A 20,177-nucleotide genomic window follows, 5' to 3' on the forward strand; every position below is an offset into this window, starting at 1 on the left:
TAAAGTTTGAAGTAGTAATACCTAACTTTTGGATGTGCCAGAATTCTTTTCTTTCTTTTTTTTTTTCTTTCAGGGGAGAAACCACATTTTCCTGGAGAGGAAAACAATATACCTCAATTTTCTTTTAGGGAAAAAAGTTTTTCTCCCGCCTTCATTCATATACATTTATCTGCCCAGAAAATACACCCCCGTTTGGGGCGTGTGATGTGTGTGTGTGGTTTGCCATTTCTCTAAAATTCTGACTCACAGTCTGGAGGACAATGATTGATTTTTTTCCGCTTCACATAGCTGCTATGAATTTCTCCTCACAAGGATGGGCCTGTTTATTCACTCTGGGCATCGCTGGTAGAGCGCTAGTGTAAACAACCCCAGGAACCCGGTGGGCCGGGGAAGTGGGCGCCCTCTGTTCTTCGCGGGCAGGCGGGATCCTGGGGCCAGGTTGGGCTCACGGCGTTTTCTGACCGCCCTGGATTTGAGATATTTGCCAGAACAGGGAGAAGCACCATTGTGATGCGGGCGGGAGAGGTGGAGCCACCAAGTCCTGTCTCAATTTAGATCTTTCACTCTCCTCTTGGGCGCGCCCATTTCAGATTGCTAAACTCGAGGGGTGGAAAAAAAAAATCAGGGAGGAGGTGGGAAGCCACACCCCGTGGTGCCCGCGAATTTTTCCTGCAGCCAGCCGCCGCCGGGCAGACACCGCGGAGATGCGGGACCCGCCGCTCCTTCCCGCCGCGCACCTCCTCTGCATGTGGACAGTCGCGTTGGCTGCGGGCCCAGGGTAGGAGCGGGAGCGCGCGGGGCGGGAGCCCGGGAAGCGCGCGCGGCGCGGCGGCTGCGGTGCTGGCTTGCTTGGGCCCGGGGCTGCGGGGAGTTGCAGCGGCTGCGCGGCAGCCAGCGGGAAGCGACCGCGCTGCGGCAGTCCCCAGCCAGGCACGGCCTGGAGCCTTGAGGATGTGCTGCTTGTGGGTGGTTCTCCGTGGGATACTTTCTTCACTCGTGAAGTTAATAGCTTCTCTGGCTATACTTTTTTAGAGAGTCATTCCATTTTTAGCCCACGTTGCCTTTGCTTTCTGCTTCTCAACTTTTTGGTCCCATATAAAGTACCTTCGTCTCTCAAAGACTAATGATATATCTTTTCTAAACAAGGTGTCTCTACTTTGACACTGCCAAAGTATGGCAGAGGTAACCAACTACGTATGGATTCAGGTGCAGGCATTGTAGGGCCGGAGCTAAGGAGAGCTCCCAAATAATGGAAAGTGCTTCATTCCTAAAGGTTTTTGCCCTTGAACCCTACCTTGGGCAGAGTGCTGTTTCTGTGACTTCATTTTTGCTTTACTACACCAGGGAATTTCACCACTGGTAGTTATCTTCAGATGGTATATCTCAATTAGTAGTATTGGTTAGATGACATCTTTCTTAGACAGATACCCAAGCATAAAGTTTGAATAAGAAACAGGCACAATCCTAGTTTTTTTAAGAAAAAAAATCACTTTGGGATGAGGTTCTTTGTAAAGGAGAGGGGTAAAGGCTTGTGCTATGCTAGTAACAGATGCATGCCCCTGTGTAAGCCATTTATGCTGTGCCTCATCCTGTGCTGTTTGTGGTTAGAAAACGGAAATAATAACACAGGCCTTCCCCTAGTAATGTTGCATGATTCCTCAATTCAAGTTGACTTGTGGGAATTATTGTTGGTTCAGTAGATTTTAATGCAGTTACTAAATGCAACAGTGGGGCGATGTTAACTGAACAACCGCAAGTGAAACAGAATAGGTGTCTGTCTTACAATCTACTGAAATTTGAGGGTTACAAAAGAGTGGAGATGTTTGGAAAAGAAATTTTGATTTTCCCTTGTTGGGAATTTTGTAGGCCTCAGTTTCTGGTGACAGCCCCTGGGATCATCAGACCAGGAGGAAATGTGACTGTAGGGGTGGAGCTTCTGGAGCACAGCCCCCCTGAGGTCACGGTGAAGGCAGAGGTGTGCAAGACTGTGTCAAACATCACCACCACTGTTCTGGAAGCAGAAGAAGTATTTAAAAAAGGTAAGATAAACAGCACTGAGTCCCATCTTTCTGCAGTGATTATTAGAATATGTTAAAACAATAATGACAGCAAAATCCATATGTTAGGTAGGGTAACAGAGAAACCCCACACTTGCAGTGGATTACAGAATACACTTTTTTTGAGTTAAGTTTTTATTTTTAAAGAAGTCTTTAGATTACATAAATGTTACATCAAAAATATAAGGGATTCCCATATACCCCACCTCTCTCCCTCCCGCACTTCCCCCCATTAACAACATCTTCCTTTAGTGTGGTACATTTGTTATAATTGACAAAAACATATTGAAGCATTGCTACTAATCATGGGCTATAGTTTACATTATAGCTTACACTTTGCACTGCACAATTTTAAAGGTTTTGACAAATGTATAATGGCCTGTATCCTTCATTGCAGTGTCATGCAGGGCAATTCCAATGTCCCCAAAATGCCTCGTGTGACACCTATTTTTCCCTCTCCCTTCCCTCAGAACCTCTGGTGACCACTGTCTTTATTACAGTGTTACAAGTTCTTCTATTACTAGAATAATAATAAGTTTACTTTAGTCCATAGTTATATCCCCCCCTTATGATTGTTCATTCCTCAATCTTTTGGGACATTGATGCCCTCCTCTGTTTCTGATTGATAGGGAGCAAACTACACTTATAATTCTCATCCATGTAAAGTCTAAAATGGTGTTCCAGGGTTTCCTTCCAAATGGAGATTCAGTGATACAGGTTCCTTCCCTTTTGTGGCTCCATCAACATCAACGCTCCCAAGTCTACAGGCAAAAAGCATAGAGTTTCTTGTGAGGGAGGTTTTCATAGGCCAGGCCTACAAGTGGTTCATATCACTTCTGCTTATATTTTGATGGCCACAGTTACCTGCAAAGGAGGCTGGGAAGGATAGACCAGCCTATGCGCTAGAAGAAGGAACACATGGGATTAACTCCCAGTCTCTGGCAGGAAGCCGTATTTGCTGGGCACAGAGGAGTTTGCTAAACAGGTCAGTGAGAAGGAAAAGAGCTAAACAATAGTTAGAATCCAATTTTATGGAATGTTTCCTAATTTTTAAACAACAGGAAAAAGAAAAATAGTGTGAAAATTGAAGGGATTTTTAATAGAACTACTATTTCTGGGTTCAAGTTTGGTTTCTGAAGTGATTCAGGATCAAATCGGGTCAACGAATGTCTACTTTTTCAATACTGACGGAAAACAATCTTATTTGGAGTAAAATTCTTAATCTTTTTTCCATTAAAATGAACATTTGTTGTATATTTTTTCCTTATTGTGATAGTAATGCAGATTTAGTGCTTGCAGCCTTATATACATTGGAAGTAAAGGAAATAAACCTGATTACCCATAATCCTACCATCCACCTCTAAAGACTGTTAACTAGAAACAAGTTTAGATGTTTAGTCAGAGGCTAGAAACTGAGGCATAAGTTCTGATAATGTTAAGAGTTAGCTCTACAAAAATCATATAAGGGAACATAACAAAGGGTGTCTGAGACTCCAGAACAGTTCATTTTATAAATGTTTATCCTATACCAGCATAGAGAAATTAACACCATCATGAAAATGAGATAAAATCAAAGCTTATCTATATCAGGCTAGATGTTAGAAGTTGACTGGCTGGATGGGTGGTCAGGAAGAGATGATGTGTGCAGGGGCCAGGTCACTTTGTCCCTCATAGGAACAATGTCAGAGAAGCATGAAGCTTCATTTTCCTGCAGTGGAGAAAGTATAGGTTAAGATCTGTGTTTGAGTCTTTTTTTTTTTTTTTAAAGATTTATTTATTTATTTTAATTCCCCCCCCTCCCCTGGTTGTCTGTTCTTGGTGTCTATTTGCTGCGTCTTGTTTCTTTGTCCGCTTCTGTTGTCGTCAGCGGCACGGGAAGTGTGGGCGGCGCCATTCCTGGGCAGGCTGCACCCTCCTTTCACGCTGGGCGGCTCTCCCCACGGGCGCACTCCTTGCATGTGGGGCTCCCCCCACGCGGGGGACACCCCTGCGTGGCACGGCACTCCCTGCGCGCATCAGCACTGCGCATGGCCAGCTCCACACGGGTCAAGGAGGCCCGGGGTTTGAACCGCGGACCTCCCATATGGTAGACGGACGCCCCAACCACTGGGCCAAAGTCCGTTTCCCATGTGTTTGAGTCTTAGCACCACTGAATATTATTTGTGTAATCTTGGGCAGGTTACTTAAGTGCTCTGAGCTCAGTTTCCTCATCTGTAAAATGGGAATAATGAATCTTACTGCCAGGGAAGCTATAAAGTTAAAAGTGTCTTGAACCTCTTAGGCTTTCAATAAGCAGCAGCTAATAATATTATTATTAAGAATAATGTTGAAGAAGAAGATGCAGGAAGCATCATTTCCTTTTTACATAGGGGCAGATTTCAACTTTCATTATTGAACTGTCATTTCTGAAAATAAGTGAATCCTTGCTTATGAGAGTGGCTAAAGAAAACATTGAAATACTAAATCATAGCAGATAATCCTTAAGTAATTCAACTCATTATTTATTCATGAGGATTTTATAATTTGGCTTTGATAGTATGGCAGTTTTGCTGCAATGCAGGGGTCTAGAATATTCATAAATATTAGGGGCTTTGCATGGACATTTGCATTCTCTTATTCTAGAATTTCTTCTGTCATTGTCCTTTCCGAAGTTTCCCTTATCAGTCTCTCTTTTCCCTGTCTGCAAACAAATAGTACCAGCATCTGGGGTGCATATTATGGTAACTTGGCTTTTAACTTTATTCTTAGAGTTTTCTTTTGAGGGGAGAGTCTATCATTTGTCCCTGGAAAGCTCATGTGCTCAAGACTGTCTTGGGAGCAGAATTGGTCTTGGAAAAAGAAAGAACGAAAAAGCTGTTTCTTTCAGAGGCTGTACTGAACTCTGTTGACATCAGTTGCATTGTAAATGCCATTGCTAGGAGTACTCTCCCTTTTTCAAAGGAGAATGTTACTCTTTTATCAGAGGCTGTGAGTTATTGTTCTCAGAGCAGATGCTTCCTGTAATGTTAGAACTTAAGGATCAAGACATTTCTCCCTCCTTGTACTCACATCCTTTTCTTTGTCTGACTTTTCCAGTTGTAACAATACGTAGATAAATGAGGACTTCTAAATCAGTGAGGTCTGGATCTTTGTCAGATTCAAGTTCCTCTCCTCACCCCCTGCCCCATCACATAAACACAAACAAATAAATACGTATGAGATCTCATTGTTTCATCACTTTCTCATGAGGGCCTCCAAGAAAAGGTTGGTTTTAATATTTATCTTCTAGAAGAGCTGAATAAGGAGAGGGGCTGTTTCTGAGTGGCTTGTTTGCAGCAGCCCAGGCCATCATAGAAATCATTGAGGCAGGACTGCTTCCCTATAACCAGAATTGATTTATGGCTTAGTTTGTGTCAGAAATAGTAATAGCCAAAACATTTGAATTGCAGAAAATACTTTAAGAAAGGCAGAAAAGTATTTATGGTCCTCAGGCATTAGTTTATTTAGTCATTTGACAGATACAGGGAAAGTTTTATTTACTTTTACTTACATTTCTACTCTTGAGTCCAACAGCATTAATAATAATTACCAGAGGAAAGAAGTTGGAGCAGCTATTACATTTGAAATCAAGTCAGATTATATTTTTGGGTGGAGGGTGAGCATGTATATTTGCATTTTCCCATTTGGTTTTTATTTCTTCCCATATTCATTGTTATATTGCCCTGTAATTCCATGCTGAATGAAGGAAAATAAAAGTTAAGAACGTTTGAATTCACAGGTTGTAAATAAGAACTAGCTAGCTCTTCATTTGTTAAGGCATATGGAATTAAATGATTTTTGAGGTCCTTGAAACCATAATTTCTGCTCCCCCCCCTCTATTTCTATAATTTGCAATTTTCCATTTGTAAGCTTTCAGTATTTTTCCCTAGCAAGATTTGCTTCACATATTAAAGAATATAACCTTTTCCCACCCTATCAATGAATTTATTGTCACTTATTTCATGTAAACCTGATTTAAGAGAAAAACTTAAATAACTTGCCTTTTCTTTTTGCCCAAAAGTCTGGGGAGAGTTAATGGTTTGTTTCTCCTTTATTTTCTTTCCATCTTTCTCCTATTGACTTTGGAGTGTTTTATTTTTATCTTGATCCACCAAGGGTGGGAAATCAATATTTACTAAACTCGATATATTAGCTGAAAAACTTGAAAAAAAGAAAAATCATCCAATTCAGTTAGGATGGCTTTCTGGTAGAAACAAAGTTCCTGAATATAAGTTTCATGACTCATAGATCAAAATGGTCCCATGGCGTTTATGAAAGTAGATTAATTAGTGTAGTGTGTGGGCACATCTCCCAGGCAGGTTTTCACAGACAGCTTTGCCAGTAGAACTCAGTCAACCTGTACTTACTTGAGAATTATTCTTAAAGGGTGTGGGTTCTCCATTCACACGTCTGCACTATTGTGTGCTGTAAATATAAACAGGTACCTGGTTGAGGTTAAAAGACCATCATGTACTCTGACGTGCTTCAGCTTTGAAGCCAGGTTACCTTGGATGCAGGTGTTGGCCATTCCACTTTTGGCTTTGTGACTGGGAGCAGTCATTATCTTGCCAGACTTCAGTTTCGTCATCTGGAAAATATTGGTTCCTGCCTTATTCAGTTTTATACATTATATTGCTGTGAGAATTAAGTGAGTTGACATATTTAAAGCACTTAACACAAAGGGATTGTTTAAGAAAATGGTAGCTATTGTTATTAGAAGAGAGTGGCAATAATTCATGTCTGAAAGCAATTATTAACCAACTGTTGGGATGATCTTGATCTGGGAATGATAGAAAAGGCACATTACTAGTTGGGGGAAGAAGATGGGAAAGGATTTAATGTATTAAATATTGTGTTCCCTTATCATGCCAGGGACTTTTTGGACATTATTTAAAATCAGCAATTCTATGAGATTATCTTATCTATTATCACTATTATCTTCATTTTATAAATGAGGAAATTGAAGTCATAAGAAAACTAATTAATTTTCCTGATTTATCTCAGTTAGTAAATGGTGAAACCTGAATTTGAAATTTGTTCTACATCCAGAGACCATAAGAGTTTCCACTTTCTAGAAGGAAATGAAATGTTCTTTGTCTGTTTCAGTTTGGGATAGCAATGCAATATTATATCAGTCATTGTCTCTGAAATTATTTTCACATTTGCATGCCATAGTTTAATCCTGGATCTAATGAATCCTCATCTGGGTTGAAAGCATCACAAGACGAAATGCCTGTACTCCTCTTAATTTACTTTGGGCATCATAGGATTTAGAGCTGGAAGGGCCCTCAGAGATAAGCCAATTCAGTCACCTCATTTTGTGACTGAGAATACTGGGCCCTTGGTATTCAGTAACTTGTACAAAGTTAACTGGTTTATTGGTGGCAGAGCAGGAAACAATGTAGGTCCCAAAATTTACAGCCTCATGAGATTTCCATTATACTTTAGGAAACTTTCCTAACATATAAAGAATTGTGTGTTAAATCTAGGATATATTTGTGAAAGTTGATTCATCTGATAGGGGAGAAAATAAGGCTAACTAAGGAGTTTAAAATGCTTACTTGCATATTTGTGCAAGTTTCTTATTTCAGTTCAAGGTGGAGTTGTTCTTTATGGACTAGTGGTTTTGAGAAAGGGGTGGGGAGGAGGCTGGAAGCCTCATAGATCTTTTTAAAGCTAAATTCTATTTCAGGATTCCTCAAAGTGTGGATTGTATTTATTAAAAATGCCAGTTTATGCCTGTATTAGTCAGCCAAAGGGGTGCTGATGCAAAATACCAGAAATTTGTTGGCTTTTATAAAGGGTATTTATTTGGGGTAGATGCTTACAGTCACAAGGCCCTAAAGAGTCCAACTCAAGGTTACTTAAGACGTACCTTCTCACCCAAAGTCAGTTGCTACGTGTTGATGTCTGCCAGGGTTCAGACTTCCTCTTTCTTCTTAAGGCTTTGCAGTCCCAGCTTTTTCCCATCTCAGCTCTAGACTGGCATAAGGCTTGTCTCTCTTCCCAGAGCTCCTTTCTTTCTGGCTCAGCTGCTCTATTCTCTTCACAAGGTCAGTCGTAGACTATCAGGCTCATTTCTCTTTCCAGGCCGTAGGATCCTGTGTAATGACAGGTCTCTCTTCCTCTGTGTTCTTCTCTGTGTATCTACTTCTGTGTGAGAATCTGTTTTATCAACCCACCAAGGGAGCAGGGATTCAATGCTGAGTCATACTCTTATGATATGGTGGAATCAAAGCCCTAATCTTAACATAATTTAATCAGACATCTAAGCTGAATCTGATACAATCAAAGGGTTAATCAGGCCTAGAGGAACCAGACCAGTTTACAAACATAGTCAATATTTCTTTTTGAAATTGATAAATAATATCAAATTGCCACAATTTCCCCCTCTCAAGATATGGGTAGGGTCTAGGGATCTAAACTTTATTTTAAGCAGTTACTGCAAGTAATTCTTAAATGAAAATTTGAGAACACCCGCCATTTAGAATCTCACAAATTGTACTTGACTAAGCACTGCAGTCCTTGAGCACAAGTGTCATGTCCTTGCAAGCATAATGATGATTCCTGGCAGCTGAGAGGCCCCTTGCTCTGACTTCTGTATTTGCTTTTCAAGCCCCCAAAACAAGCATTGGTGTTAATTTTTAAACTGTGGAAAAACATGTCTTGGGGTTTGATTATGAATCAGTGATTGGGTGAAATTGAAAGTGAATATGCACATTCTCTAAACTCCAAGATAAGCATGTGCTGCTCCTCTTCTAATGCTGAATGAGTCATTGTCCTAATGAGTCACTACAGAGTTGCGGTGGAAATAGGAAGTCAGATCCTGTAAGAATGAGGGCTGGGTTACTGTACGATCCCTAATGTTCTGTTAAGAGGGTTTTAAACTAGTTTCTCCAATGACATGTATTATTTATTGGATATTTGCTGTACATGAAATGTGGATGAAAGAGGGATGGGGAATAAGAGAAAGGAAGGTATTGGGGGAGGTTTAGAGGTACGAGAAAGATAATGTATAATATTAAAAATGCAGAGGACTGGAGAGGTTTTTAGTTCTTGTTTACACAAAAAGTTCACTGAGGTTTGTAAATAATACTTCCTGTATGTGACCCTGTGCCTGGTACTGTAAACTTTTATTTCCAGAGTCATACAAATGTCCATTCATAAATGTCCCACCTCTGCTGACTTATTTGGCATTTAGTGGTAACAGGTATTTCACATACTTGAGCAAAAGAGAAGGCAAGAGTGTGCTGGAGGGAAAAACTGATCGCTGGGAGTGGCAGTCATGAGAATGACAGAGGGGTTTGTGTATTTCGGAAAAGATAATTATGTCCTGCTTGGGATATGAGTTTGGAGAAACATCCAGGTAGAGATGCCCAGCAGATGGTTTTGAAATTGTATCCAGAGGAGTTTAAAGCACAATTTTCATAGTGGCAGACAATATGTGAAGTTGTGGGAATGCATGAGATGCACAAGAGAGGTAGAGCTTATTGAAAGAACAAGACCGATGACAGAAACTTGGGAGGAGGAAATTAAGTCAATGAAAGGGACAGACAATGAGCAGTCATAGGCAGGAATAGACTAAAAATAGTGAAATGTTTTAGAAGCCAAGGGAAGAAAGAGTTACAAGAAGGAAGGTTTTAATGGTGCCAGGTATTGCAGAAGGTCAGAGAAGATGAGGACAGAGAAAAGACCATTGGTGTCTTAAGTTGAGTCTTCGGAGCAAAAGTATTAAGAAATGAACAGATGAGAAAATATCAGAAAGTGTGGACACTCTTGCTGAAAGTTCGACTTTTGAAAGGAGAGAGATGAGACTGTCTCTTTTTTGGGGGGGAGGGACTGTCTCTTAAAGGTCTGGTAGAAATGTTTGGTGCAAAAGGTAGGAGTGGATAATGCATGGGCAAGAAGTAGTGGGATCAGGAGTACAGGTGAGTGGCTTATCCTTAAAACAGCTTGTACTTTTTCCTTTGATGCACAAGAGGGAAATAGAGAATGGATAAGAAAAGAAATAATTTTAGGTATAAAAGTGAGATAAAGAATAAAGTTAAAATACTGTTTTAGGAATACTTTGCCATAAGTTATCTTCCTATCTCAAAATTTTACATATCTGGACATCTCTTTATAGGAAATGGGGATAAATGTTAAAAGTAGTGGCATATTGGAAGGGAAACACAGGATTTGAGATATTCCCTGGTGGTGCCTTAAACTGGGTCATTGCTGGTTTACTGAATATTAGAATTCAAGGGCTGGTATTTTATTGTTATCCGAAGATAGCACTTGAGGGAGAAAAGAGAAGAGGGGCTGTTTATTGTGGTAATATGACTCACTTTAAGCTTGAAAGGATGGGATAGAGTTATTTTATTACTGCTGTGGTTGTGAGTTTGAATAAGAAATAGAATTGTCACTCACCATCTCTCAGTGTAGTGACAAAACTTGAGAAGATTATGGTGGATCCTGGTTTTGCTCCTTCTCTTCTACCCTTCCCTTTCCTCAGGAAGATTCCAGAACTTGACTTTCTTCCCTTGCAGGGATCAGGGTGAAATGGGTTGAAGAAGATTTGGTTGGGGGAGTAGGAGTAGGGAGGGATGGGCAGGTCTGTGAGTCTTCAGTTTTGAAGAAATGATTCATGCATTACTATGTGAAAGCCAGAGTGGTAAAGAGCTTGAAAATAAGTGGTGAAGAAAGTTATTTTATTTTAAAAGAATACCCAGTACCTTCCTTGTGGGAGGCCAGTGTTAGGAATTTACTTTCATGAAAATGAGCTGACAGAAATGATTTTGTATTATAAATATAAATTTCACTAAAATGTGTTAAATCTAATCAGAAATATAGTGAAGGCAGGCATTTATTATTTAGAGCATTTCAAACAGTTATTAGGTACCAAATTCTATATGGCACAATGTTGGGTGATATAAATATTTAGTAACAACATGAAGTTCTTGTCCCTGTGCTCCTCATAGGGAAGGAAGATGGGTTTCATGTCATGATCATTTCAGTATGGTTGACTCAGCTTGATAGTACAGGCTGTTTAGAGTGTGGTACTGTTGGTTTCAAGGCCAAGTCTGGGTTTACTGGAACACAGTGCTAACTGGATTAGCTCTATTTGCTATGGGTGTGGAAGGAGGGAGCATGGCATGAATGTTGCAAATGATCCTATTTAGAAGAGGGAAGGTTGCCTACAGGGCCTGTTGTGACTACATTGGGGGCTCTCAGAGGGGCGTGAAGTAATACTAACATAGATATTGTCATGTCCAATACTGACATGAGAGGGGACTGAATTACAGAGGAGTGACAGGGAAGAATATGAGGTTGTGTTAGACTACTATTTTGGAAGGTACAGCATGCTGGGTCTGTCCAGTACTGTTTAGGAGGCACAGTGGATAAAACTGGGGATTTTGGAGCCACATGGGAATTGAAACTTGGCACCACCTCTTATTGCCTGTGTAACCTTGGGAAATTCACTTCATCTCATTGAGTCTCAGTTTCCTCATTTGTATAATGGGGATAATAATAGTACCTACCTTGTACTGTTGTAGTGAGGATTAAAGGAGATAATCCATTATAGCTGCATTGCCCAATATGGTATCCACTAGCTACATGTGGTTGTGAGCACTTGAAAGTGGCTGGTATGCATTGAGATGTACTGTGACGGTAAAACACATACTGGATTTCAGAAAAAGTCATATAGTGCACTAATAATAATTTTTTATGTTGCTTTCATGTTAAAATGATAATATTTTTGATGTATTGGGTTAAATATATTATTAAAATTAATTTTTCCTGTTTATTTTTACTTTTTAAAAGTGCTGCTTTACAGCATTTATTACTGTGCCTAACACATAGTAAACACTCAATAAATATTAGCTATATTGCACTTAGGATTTCCCAGCAACAAGATGTCAGTACTGGGAAGCAGATTTGGCTCAACTGATAGACCGTCTGCCTACCACATGGGAGGTCCAGGGTTCAAACCCAGGTCCTCCTGACCTGTGTGGTGAGCTGGCCCATGCTCAGTGCTGATGCGCGCAAGGAGTGCCCTGCCATGCAGGGGTGTCCCCTGCGTAGAGGAGCCCATGCACAAGGAGTGTGCCCTGCAGGGAGAGCTGCCCCGCACAAAAAAAGCTGCCCAGGAGTGGCACTGCGTACACCGAGAGCTGACGCAGCAAGATGATGCAACAAAAAGGGACACAGATTCCCGGTACTGCTGACAAGAATACAAGCAGACACAGAAGAACACACAGCAAATGGACAGAGTGCAGACAACTGGGCGGGGGCAGAGGGAAGGGGAGAGAAATAAATAAATCTTAAAAAAAAAAAAAAGATGTCAGTACTAATGATGCCTCGCTCCAGGGCTCAGATCTGTGACATGAATCCAGGTCTCTGGTGAAGGATGTTTGGTTTTGGGTCTAGTGGGCCTTCAATCCATTTATCTCTTGAGGAAGTCTCCCTAACTAGAACACCGTAACAAGGGGATGGTAAACATCTTCAGGAAAGGGCCAGAGGTAAACGTTTTTGGAGTTTGCTGGCCTTATGGGCTCTTTTGCAACTACTCAACTCTACCTTTTGTTGTGAAAAACAGCCCTAGACAGTGAGTATCGGGGGTTTTTAACCTTTTTTGTTCCACGGACCCCATTGCCGGTTAGGTTAAAACCGTGGCCCTCTTACCAAGTCCACACAATACATATATTATTTAATAAATATATTATAACCCACATCAACATGTCCCCACAAAAATAATGTTTTTTTGAATTTAAATTCAAGTTCACAGACCCCTTGGTAAGAACTCCTGGAGTAAATGAATGCACGTGGCTGGGTGCCAACAGAACTTTGGATGTTGAAATTTCACGTTCGTAAAATTTTCACATCATGAGATATTCTTTTTTTTTTTAACCCCCTCCCTGCTTGTGGCTTTTTGCTTGCTGCCTGCTTTCTGTGTCCATTCGCTGTGCATTCTTCTGTGTCTGTATTTATATTTATTTATTTCCCCCCCACCTGCGGCTTGCTTGCTGTTTTTACTCTCTGTGTCCATTTGCTGTGCATTGTTCTGCGTTTCTGCTTGTCTGCCTTTTTGTTGCGTCACCTTACTGAGTTGGCACTCCGTGGCGCTTGTGGGCCGAGCCGCACTCAGCAGTGCTTACGGGCCAATGGCTCTCTGCAGCGTGCGGGCGAGCCTACCTTCACAAGAAGGCCCCGGGGATGGGAACCCAGGACCTCCCATATGGTAGATGGGAGCCCACCTGATTGAGCCATAGCCACTTCCCTATTATTCTTCTTTTGATTTCCCCCCTCCCCAACCATTAAAAAATATAAAACCATTCTTACTTTGTCGGGCTGCACTAAAACAGGAACAGGTTGGGTTTAGCTCATGGGCCATAGATTGCTGACCACTGCCTGCCATAAGAAATGCCATGTATTGTTAGCAGCCAAAAGCCTTGCTTGTCTCTGGTTTTTCATTTGTATTTAGGATGATATTTAGTTTATCCTGTGCGATTTTTATTTATTTTACCTTTAGCGGGTTTTTGTTGGACCTGTTTTAGGCTCAGTGATCTAAATGGAACAAAATGTTATTTATGAAACATTTATTGAGAAATTTGGAATCAAGAGGAGGCAGGAGATAAAAAATAAAAGGAGTTTATAAGGGACCCTATAATTTTTTTTCTTTGCTTGCAATACTTGTGTTTTCTACAGATAGGATTCACAAAACAGTTGCTTAGCTTTAAAGTGTCATTAAACTGTGAAGCAGAAACATTGTATTTTAAAGTATTGTCTTCCACAGATTTGTGGTGGAAAATCCCATTTCTTACTCTGTCCATCTGTTGATCAAAGAAAATACTTCTCACAATGACAGAATATTTATTTATTTTTAAAAGATTTATTTTATTTATTTCTCTGCCTTTCCCACCCCCCACCCCAGTTGTCTGTTCTCTGTGTCCATTTGCTGCGTGTTCTTTTTTTTTTTTTTTTTGGTCAGTTTCTGTTGTTGTCAGTGGCTTGGGAATCTGTGTCTCTTTTTGTGCATCATCTTGTTGCATCAGCTCTCTGTGTGGGCGGCGCCATTCCTGGGCAGACTGGGCTTTCTTTCGCGCTGGGCGGCTCTCCTTACGGGGCGCACTTGCGCGTGGGGCTCCCTTACGCGGGGGACACCCCTGCGTGGCAGGACACTCCTTGCGCGCATCAGCGCTGCACATGGACTAGCTCCACACCAGTCAAGGAGGCCCGGGGTTTGAACCGTGGACCTCCTATGTGGTAGACGGACGCCCTAACCACTGGGCCAAAGTCCGTTTCCCAGAATATTTAATAAATTAGTGAGGAGGACAAAATTCTTAGCTGAAAAAGTGATATACTTAAGTTTATGACTGCATATTACTGAATTGCAGAGAACTGTCAGATATAATTAGGCAGCAAATTCTAAATCATACTTTATGTAGTAGAAAATCCATTTTTAAAACTAGAGAATATATCTGGGCTAGTTGAATTTCCAATTACACACTATTCTGTGTGATTCTCCACAGAGCCTCTTGGTGAGCACAGATGTCTGAAGAGGCAACATGTGATATAACAGAGTGTGTTTAAAAAGTTAAGGAAAGGTTAGTTTTTGTGTATGCTTATTATACAACTTAAAAATAGCTTTGACTCTATTTGTAAATCAAATGGCCAGTTCTCAGGCCTGTGCCAAGTGTGAAGCATTAAAACAAGGTTTCTTTTGAATTGCTGAGGCGGTGTTGGGAAAGATTCTGAAAGGTTTTTAAGCTGTACTTTCTCTGGTTATACACAAAATTAGGATTTGAGTTTTACAAAGTAATCTGTGATGTTAAGAAGTTTTATATGGTATCTCTTTAGTTAGTGATTTAAAAGGATGTAATGCAGTGTTTCAAGAAGTGGTGACTATTTTCTGTTTATAAAGCCTCACCAAAAGGGAAAAAATGCTCACAGTAATTTGCAAATACTATCTATTTGGTCCTGAATTTAGCAACAGCAGAAAAGGAGATTACTGTTCATATTCTGTACTTCCTTATCCCTCTTCCTTAGTTCTCTGTTTTGGTGGTGTAAATTATTGCTAAAATGTTATGACTTTCAGGTAAGACTTAATAAGTGCCTAGGAAATTCCGAGCTGTATTTGTAGATTTAAGGGGAGATAGCAAATTGAGAAAATACTGCGTACTTAAAGTTGACCATTTAATAAGGACATATGGGACCAGTGAGTAGGCCTCAAATTGGATCTCTCTGCATGTCCTCCAGGTCACCACCTCCCATTTGGAATAAGAAATAGGAAGTGGATGGGTATATCTCATTCCCCACACTGTAGGTTTTAGGTGAAGCTTCTAATTCTGGCTCAGTATCTTTGCTGGATCTGTCATGTGTCTGAGTAGTGGAACATAGGCTTGCAGTCAACCCCCTCTTCCAGTTTCTCTCTAATGAAAAAATCCCTCAAAGTTTTGACTCAATTTAGAATTACATTTTAAAAAATTCTACTCAAATGAGATTTCCTGTACTTCAGATCTGTTTAGCTTGTTTGGGCTTGGAAAAATTCTTGCCCTCCAATTAATTGACCTTTGGGATTTATTTGGAGTGTAGAGTCTGGCTGATTTTTACATTCTCTTTGTTTGGTATCATTTAGATAAAAATATCCACAGCCCTCCATTCCCTACCCCAGTCTTTGTAAATTTTCAGGTTGGGAGGTAGATTGTATGTCAGTTCTTGATGAAAAGGAAGCACATTGTTTCCTCCAGTCTCTGAGCTGACAAAATAGTCAACCCTTGATGATTTATTGTAATGTAATGAAAAACAAGTAGCTTGCAATAATTCAGGGTTCTTATTTGTTGGGGCCCAGTTCTCTACAGTTTATTTTTTTCTGCTTTATTTGAGTGTGGGACATTGGGGCCGATTCTATGCTGTGCTTTGCTGCTCAGATTCCCCCTCAGAGATGAAGGACTCATTCTCCCAGTTGCTGGGAGTGTGGCTGCCGACTGTGCTAGGAGCCAGCCCTTTAGGAGATTGCATTGCTGGGAAGAGTTGCTCTGCCCAAGGCTGCACCCCTTCTGAGGGCTGCCCAAATCCTATGCCTGACTGAAATTGGGTATAAAGGGCCATTGCCTTTACCCCAACTCTAGAACCCTCAAGAGTCATCTCAGCTTCCTAGCTTCCCTCTGTTGAGCCTGCATTGCAGCTCCTCCTCTCCTCTGCACAATCCTGCTTCCTTTCTCTCCCTCTGCAGGTGCGGATCCCAAGAACACTCCCTAATGAATGTCCTGCACTCTAATCACTGTCTCATTATCTCTTCCCGGGGAACCCAGCCTGTGACAGACGTGGCTACTGTTAAACTTTCCTTCAAAGATAGACTTTGCAGATCTTGGAATTAAATTCAAACTTATTAAAACTGTGTAGTGCAAATAACTGACATTAGAGTTGGGAAACTTCCTAGTTTTTATATCTTTTTCAGAAGTTCTTGTATAATTGAAATTATTTTAAAATGGGCACTGCTACTGCAGTGTTTATAGTAAAACTATAAAGGTTGGGAGAAGCATGGGTTTAGGTGTCTGATTAATGTGGAGTTGAGAGAAAGGAGTCCAAGGTGATTGAGACTTAGAACCTCTGTAACTGAGGAGGTGGTGATGTCCACGTGTAGGTACAGGCACATTTGGAACTTTTACAAACAATCCAATGTGTGATGATAAAAGAACAAAAACACAATGATTATTCTTATACTAAGAGGTAGAACAGAAAGGTGGTTTAGAGGTCAGACCTGAGAGCCAGGCTGCCTGGGTTTGAATCTTGGCTCCTCCACTTCCTTTCTTTGTGGCCCTGGGCAAGTCACTTAACCTGTGACTTAACTCTGTGACTCAGGGTTCTCGTTTATAAAGTAAGGATCATGATACTTTGTAGGATTTTTGAGAGGATTGAACCAGTTGATATTTGTAAAGCTTTTAGAACTCTCAGTAAGTATTATGTTATTATTTTAGTCACAAAACTAAAAAATTTTATGCAGTCAGGTTTGTTGGTCATTTTATTGCTTCAAAGGAGAAATTTAAGCCTGCCATTTGCTAGAGCAGTGCTGTCCAGTGGAAAAATAATGCGAGCCACATGTGTAAATTTGTATTTTCTGGTATCCATATTAAAAAGTAAAAATAAACAAGTAAAATTAATATTAGTAATATATTTTATTTAAACCAACGTATCCCAAATATTATCAATTCAACATGTAATCACTATGAAATTATTAGAAGATATTTTACTTTTTTTTGGTTATTGTTCTAAGTGTTAGAAACCTGGGATATATTTTATACTTGCAGCATATCTCAATTTGGACTGGCCATACTTCAAGAGCGCCATAGTCACATGTGACTGGCTTAGAGATTTACTAGTTAATTTTTTTCATTTCAGAAGTGTTTTAGTTATATATTGCTGTGAAATAAGCCACCCCATACTTAGTAGCCTATAACAACAATGCTTTATTATTTCTCACAATTCTCACTTTTGTACAATAGTTTTATAATCCATTGATGATTTTTGCCTAATTAATTATTCTTGTGATGGCTGCAAAATTTTCTATTTCTATGATTCTTTATACATTTATTCATTAGCATTTTATGTTAAAGAACTTTTTTCCCTCCCTGGTTGGTCATTTCTTTAATTATTATAGCAGCATGACTTCATGGACCCTTGTTTTATTTAGCAATTTATAAACCTTTTCTACTATTATTTATTGTAATATTCAGATTGACCATAATGTATATATCCTTTGAATTTTCATTGTAATAAAATATAGACAACATAAAATTTCCCACTTTGACCACTTTCAAGTATACAATTCAGTGGTATTAGTTATATGAGTGATGTATATTAATTAAATTCATGATGTTGCAGTAACATCATCATCATTCATCACCAAACTTTTCCTTTACCCCAAACAGAAGCATTGTACCCTTTAACATGCCATTCTCCCTTTTCCTGTCCCTGGTAACTTGTACTCTACTTTCTATTTCCATGAATTTGCATATTCTAGTATTTCATGTAAGTAGAATCATACAACATCTGACCTTTTGTGTCTGGCCTATTTCATTCAACCAGTTTTAAGGTTCATTCATGTTATTGCATGTATCAGAACTTCATTCCTTTTTATGGCTAAATAATTTCCCATGGTTTATGTATATGTATTTTAGTTTATCCATTAATGTGTTGATGAACACTTGAGTTGCTCCCAACTTTTGGCTATTGTGAATAATGCTACTATGAACATTGGTGTACAAATATCTGTTTGGGTCCCTGTTTCCATTTTTTGGGTATATACCTAAAAGTAGGATTGCCATAACTGTAATTTTTTTTTTTTAAAAGATTTATTTATTTATTTATTTCTCTCCCCTCCCCCCCCCACCCCGGTTGTCTGTTCTCTGTGTCTATTTGCTGCGTCTTCTTTGTCTGCTTCTGTTGTTGTCAGTGGCACGGGAATCTGTGTTTCTTTTTGTTGCGTCATCTTGTGTGAGCTCTCCGTGTGTGCAGCACCATTCCTGGGCAGCTGTACTTTCTTTCGCGCTGGGCAGCTCTCCTTATGGGGTGCACTCCTTGCTCGTGGGGCCCCCCTACGCGGGGGACACCCCTGCGTGGCATGGCACTCCTTGTGTGCATCAGCACTGCTCATGTGCCAGCTGCACATGGGTCAAGGAGGCCCGGGGTTTGAACCGCGGGCCTCCCATGTGGTAGATGGACGCTCTAACCACTGGGCCAAGTTCACTGCCCATAACCATAATTTTAAAAATCAAATAAAACACACTCTCTCCCTGTGCTGAGGTAAGAATGGAGCAAATTCTGATTTATGGAGGATATTCTCAGTTGAAATGTTTGAATCTTTCAGTTGAAATATTTCACAGGGTCTGTCTTTTTGCCTGCGGAATACCATGCCTTCAACAAATATGTTCTCTATGATTTGTTTGAATGTTTCACCAAGTTTAGTTGCTGCACTATCATAGCTTCCCAATTTCACTTCAATTCATTTTAGAATATAAGCCATCCCATTAAAAATAAGCAAATGAGAGAAGTAGAGGTATCTCAAGTGATTGGGCTCCCGTCTACTATATAGGAAATCCAGGGTTCAATTCCTGGGGCCTCCTGGTAAAGGCAAACTGGCCCATGTGGAGTGCTACCCGTGTGGAGGGCTGGTGCAACAAGGTGATGCAAGAAAAAGAGATAGAGGAGAGACAATAAGAGATGCAGCGCATGAGGGAGCTGAGGTGACGCAAGAGATTGAGTGCCTGTCTCCCACTCTGGAAGGTCCCACGATAGGTTCCTTGTGCTGTCTAAAGAGAAGACAAGTATACACAGAAGAACACACAGTGAGTGGACACAGAAAGCAGACAGCGAGTGCAAAGCAGTGGGGGGGAGAGGGTGGGGGGGGATAATAAATCTTAAAAAAAAAGCTAATGAAAAGAAGGTTATTTCACAAGTTGAGATATTCCCAAAGCACAGACTCTTAAAAGTTAAATCTTGTGTAAATAAAACCCATTCTAATATTTTGCTAACAACAACAACAACAAAAAAATCCCAAACAAATGCTAACTCAGAATGCTGGCATAACTGTTATAATCTGTGAGTGCTCACCTATCTAAAAGGCTTTTCATGACCTGTTCCAGCCTCACCTCCACAACCTTCCCCTCTCCATGCCTGTGGTCTTGTCTCACTGAGCTCTTTGTATACGTCCCAGATTTGGTAGATGCTTGCTGAACTCCACTCCTTTGCACTGGCTGTTCTTCTGCCTGAAACACTCTTCCCTTCTCTCCTCACCTTGCTGACTTCTTATTCTGTAACCCTAGACTCCTTCATCAATTTCTCTGAGTGACTTCCCCAATCCAGTTTACAGCTCAGTCTGGTTGGGTTTCCCTCCAGTGTGCTCCCTATCCTTCCTCTATTGTAACCCTGACCCATTGAACCATAACTCTCTGTTGCATTGTTCCTCCTCCTTCTCCCTTTCAAAGTACTAGCAGTCCAGGGTCCTATTATTTAAAAGTCTTGCTCTTTCTGCCTAAGGTGACACTCAGGTATTAGATAAACTGATCTCTGCTAGCTAAGTGATGTTGAGTTGCTTATCTGCTCCTGGAAACATATTTGCAT

At 40.5% G+C, this 20,177-nt stretch overlaps 1 protein-coding gene across 1 annotated transcript in view; it reads left to right on the forward strand.

The window, feature by feature from the left end:
- Nucleotides 1–284: 284 nt before the first annotated feature.
- The window catches only part of CD109 (CD109 molecule), a 161,786-nt gene continuing 141,893 nt past the window's right edge, over nt 285–20,177 (forward strand). Inside the window, exons 1-2 of the mRNA XM_004475970.5 lie at nt 285–778; nt 1,867–2,039. Of these exons, the coding sequence (XP_004476027.2) occupies nt 705–778; nt 1,867–2,039 (247 nt within the window). The 5' untranslated portion in view covers nt 285–704. The remainder of the gene's footprint in view (nt 779–1,866; nt 2,040–20,177) is intronic.

The sequence above is a fragment of the Dasypus novemcinctus genome, chromosome 11, assembly GCF_030445035.2.
Source record: "Dasypus novemcinctus isolate mDasNov1 chromosome 11, mDasNov1.1.hap2, whole genome shotgun sequence".
Lineage (NCBI taxonomy): Eukaryota > Metazoa > Chordata > Mammalia > Cingulata > Dasypodidae > Dasypus > Dasypus novemcinctus.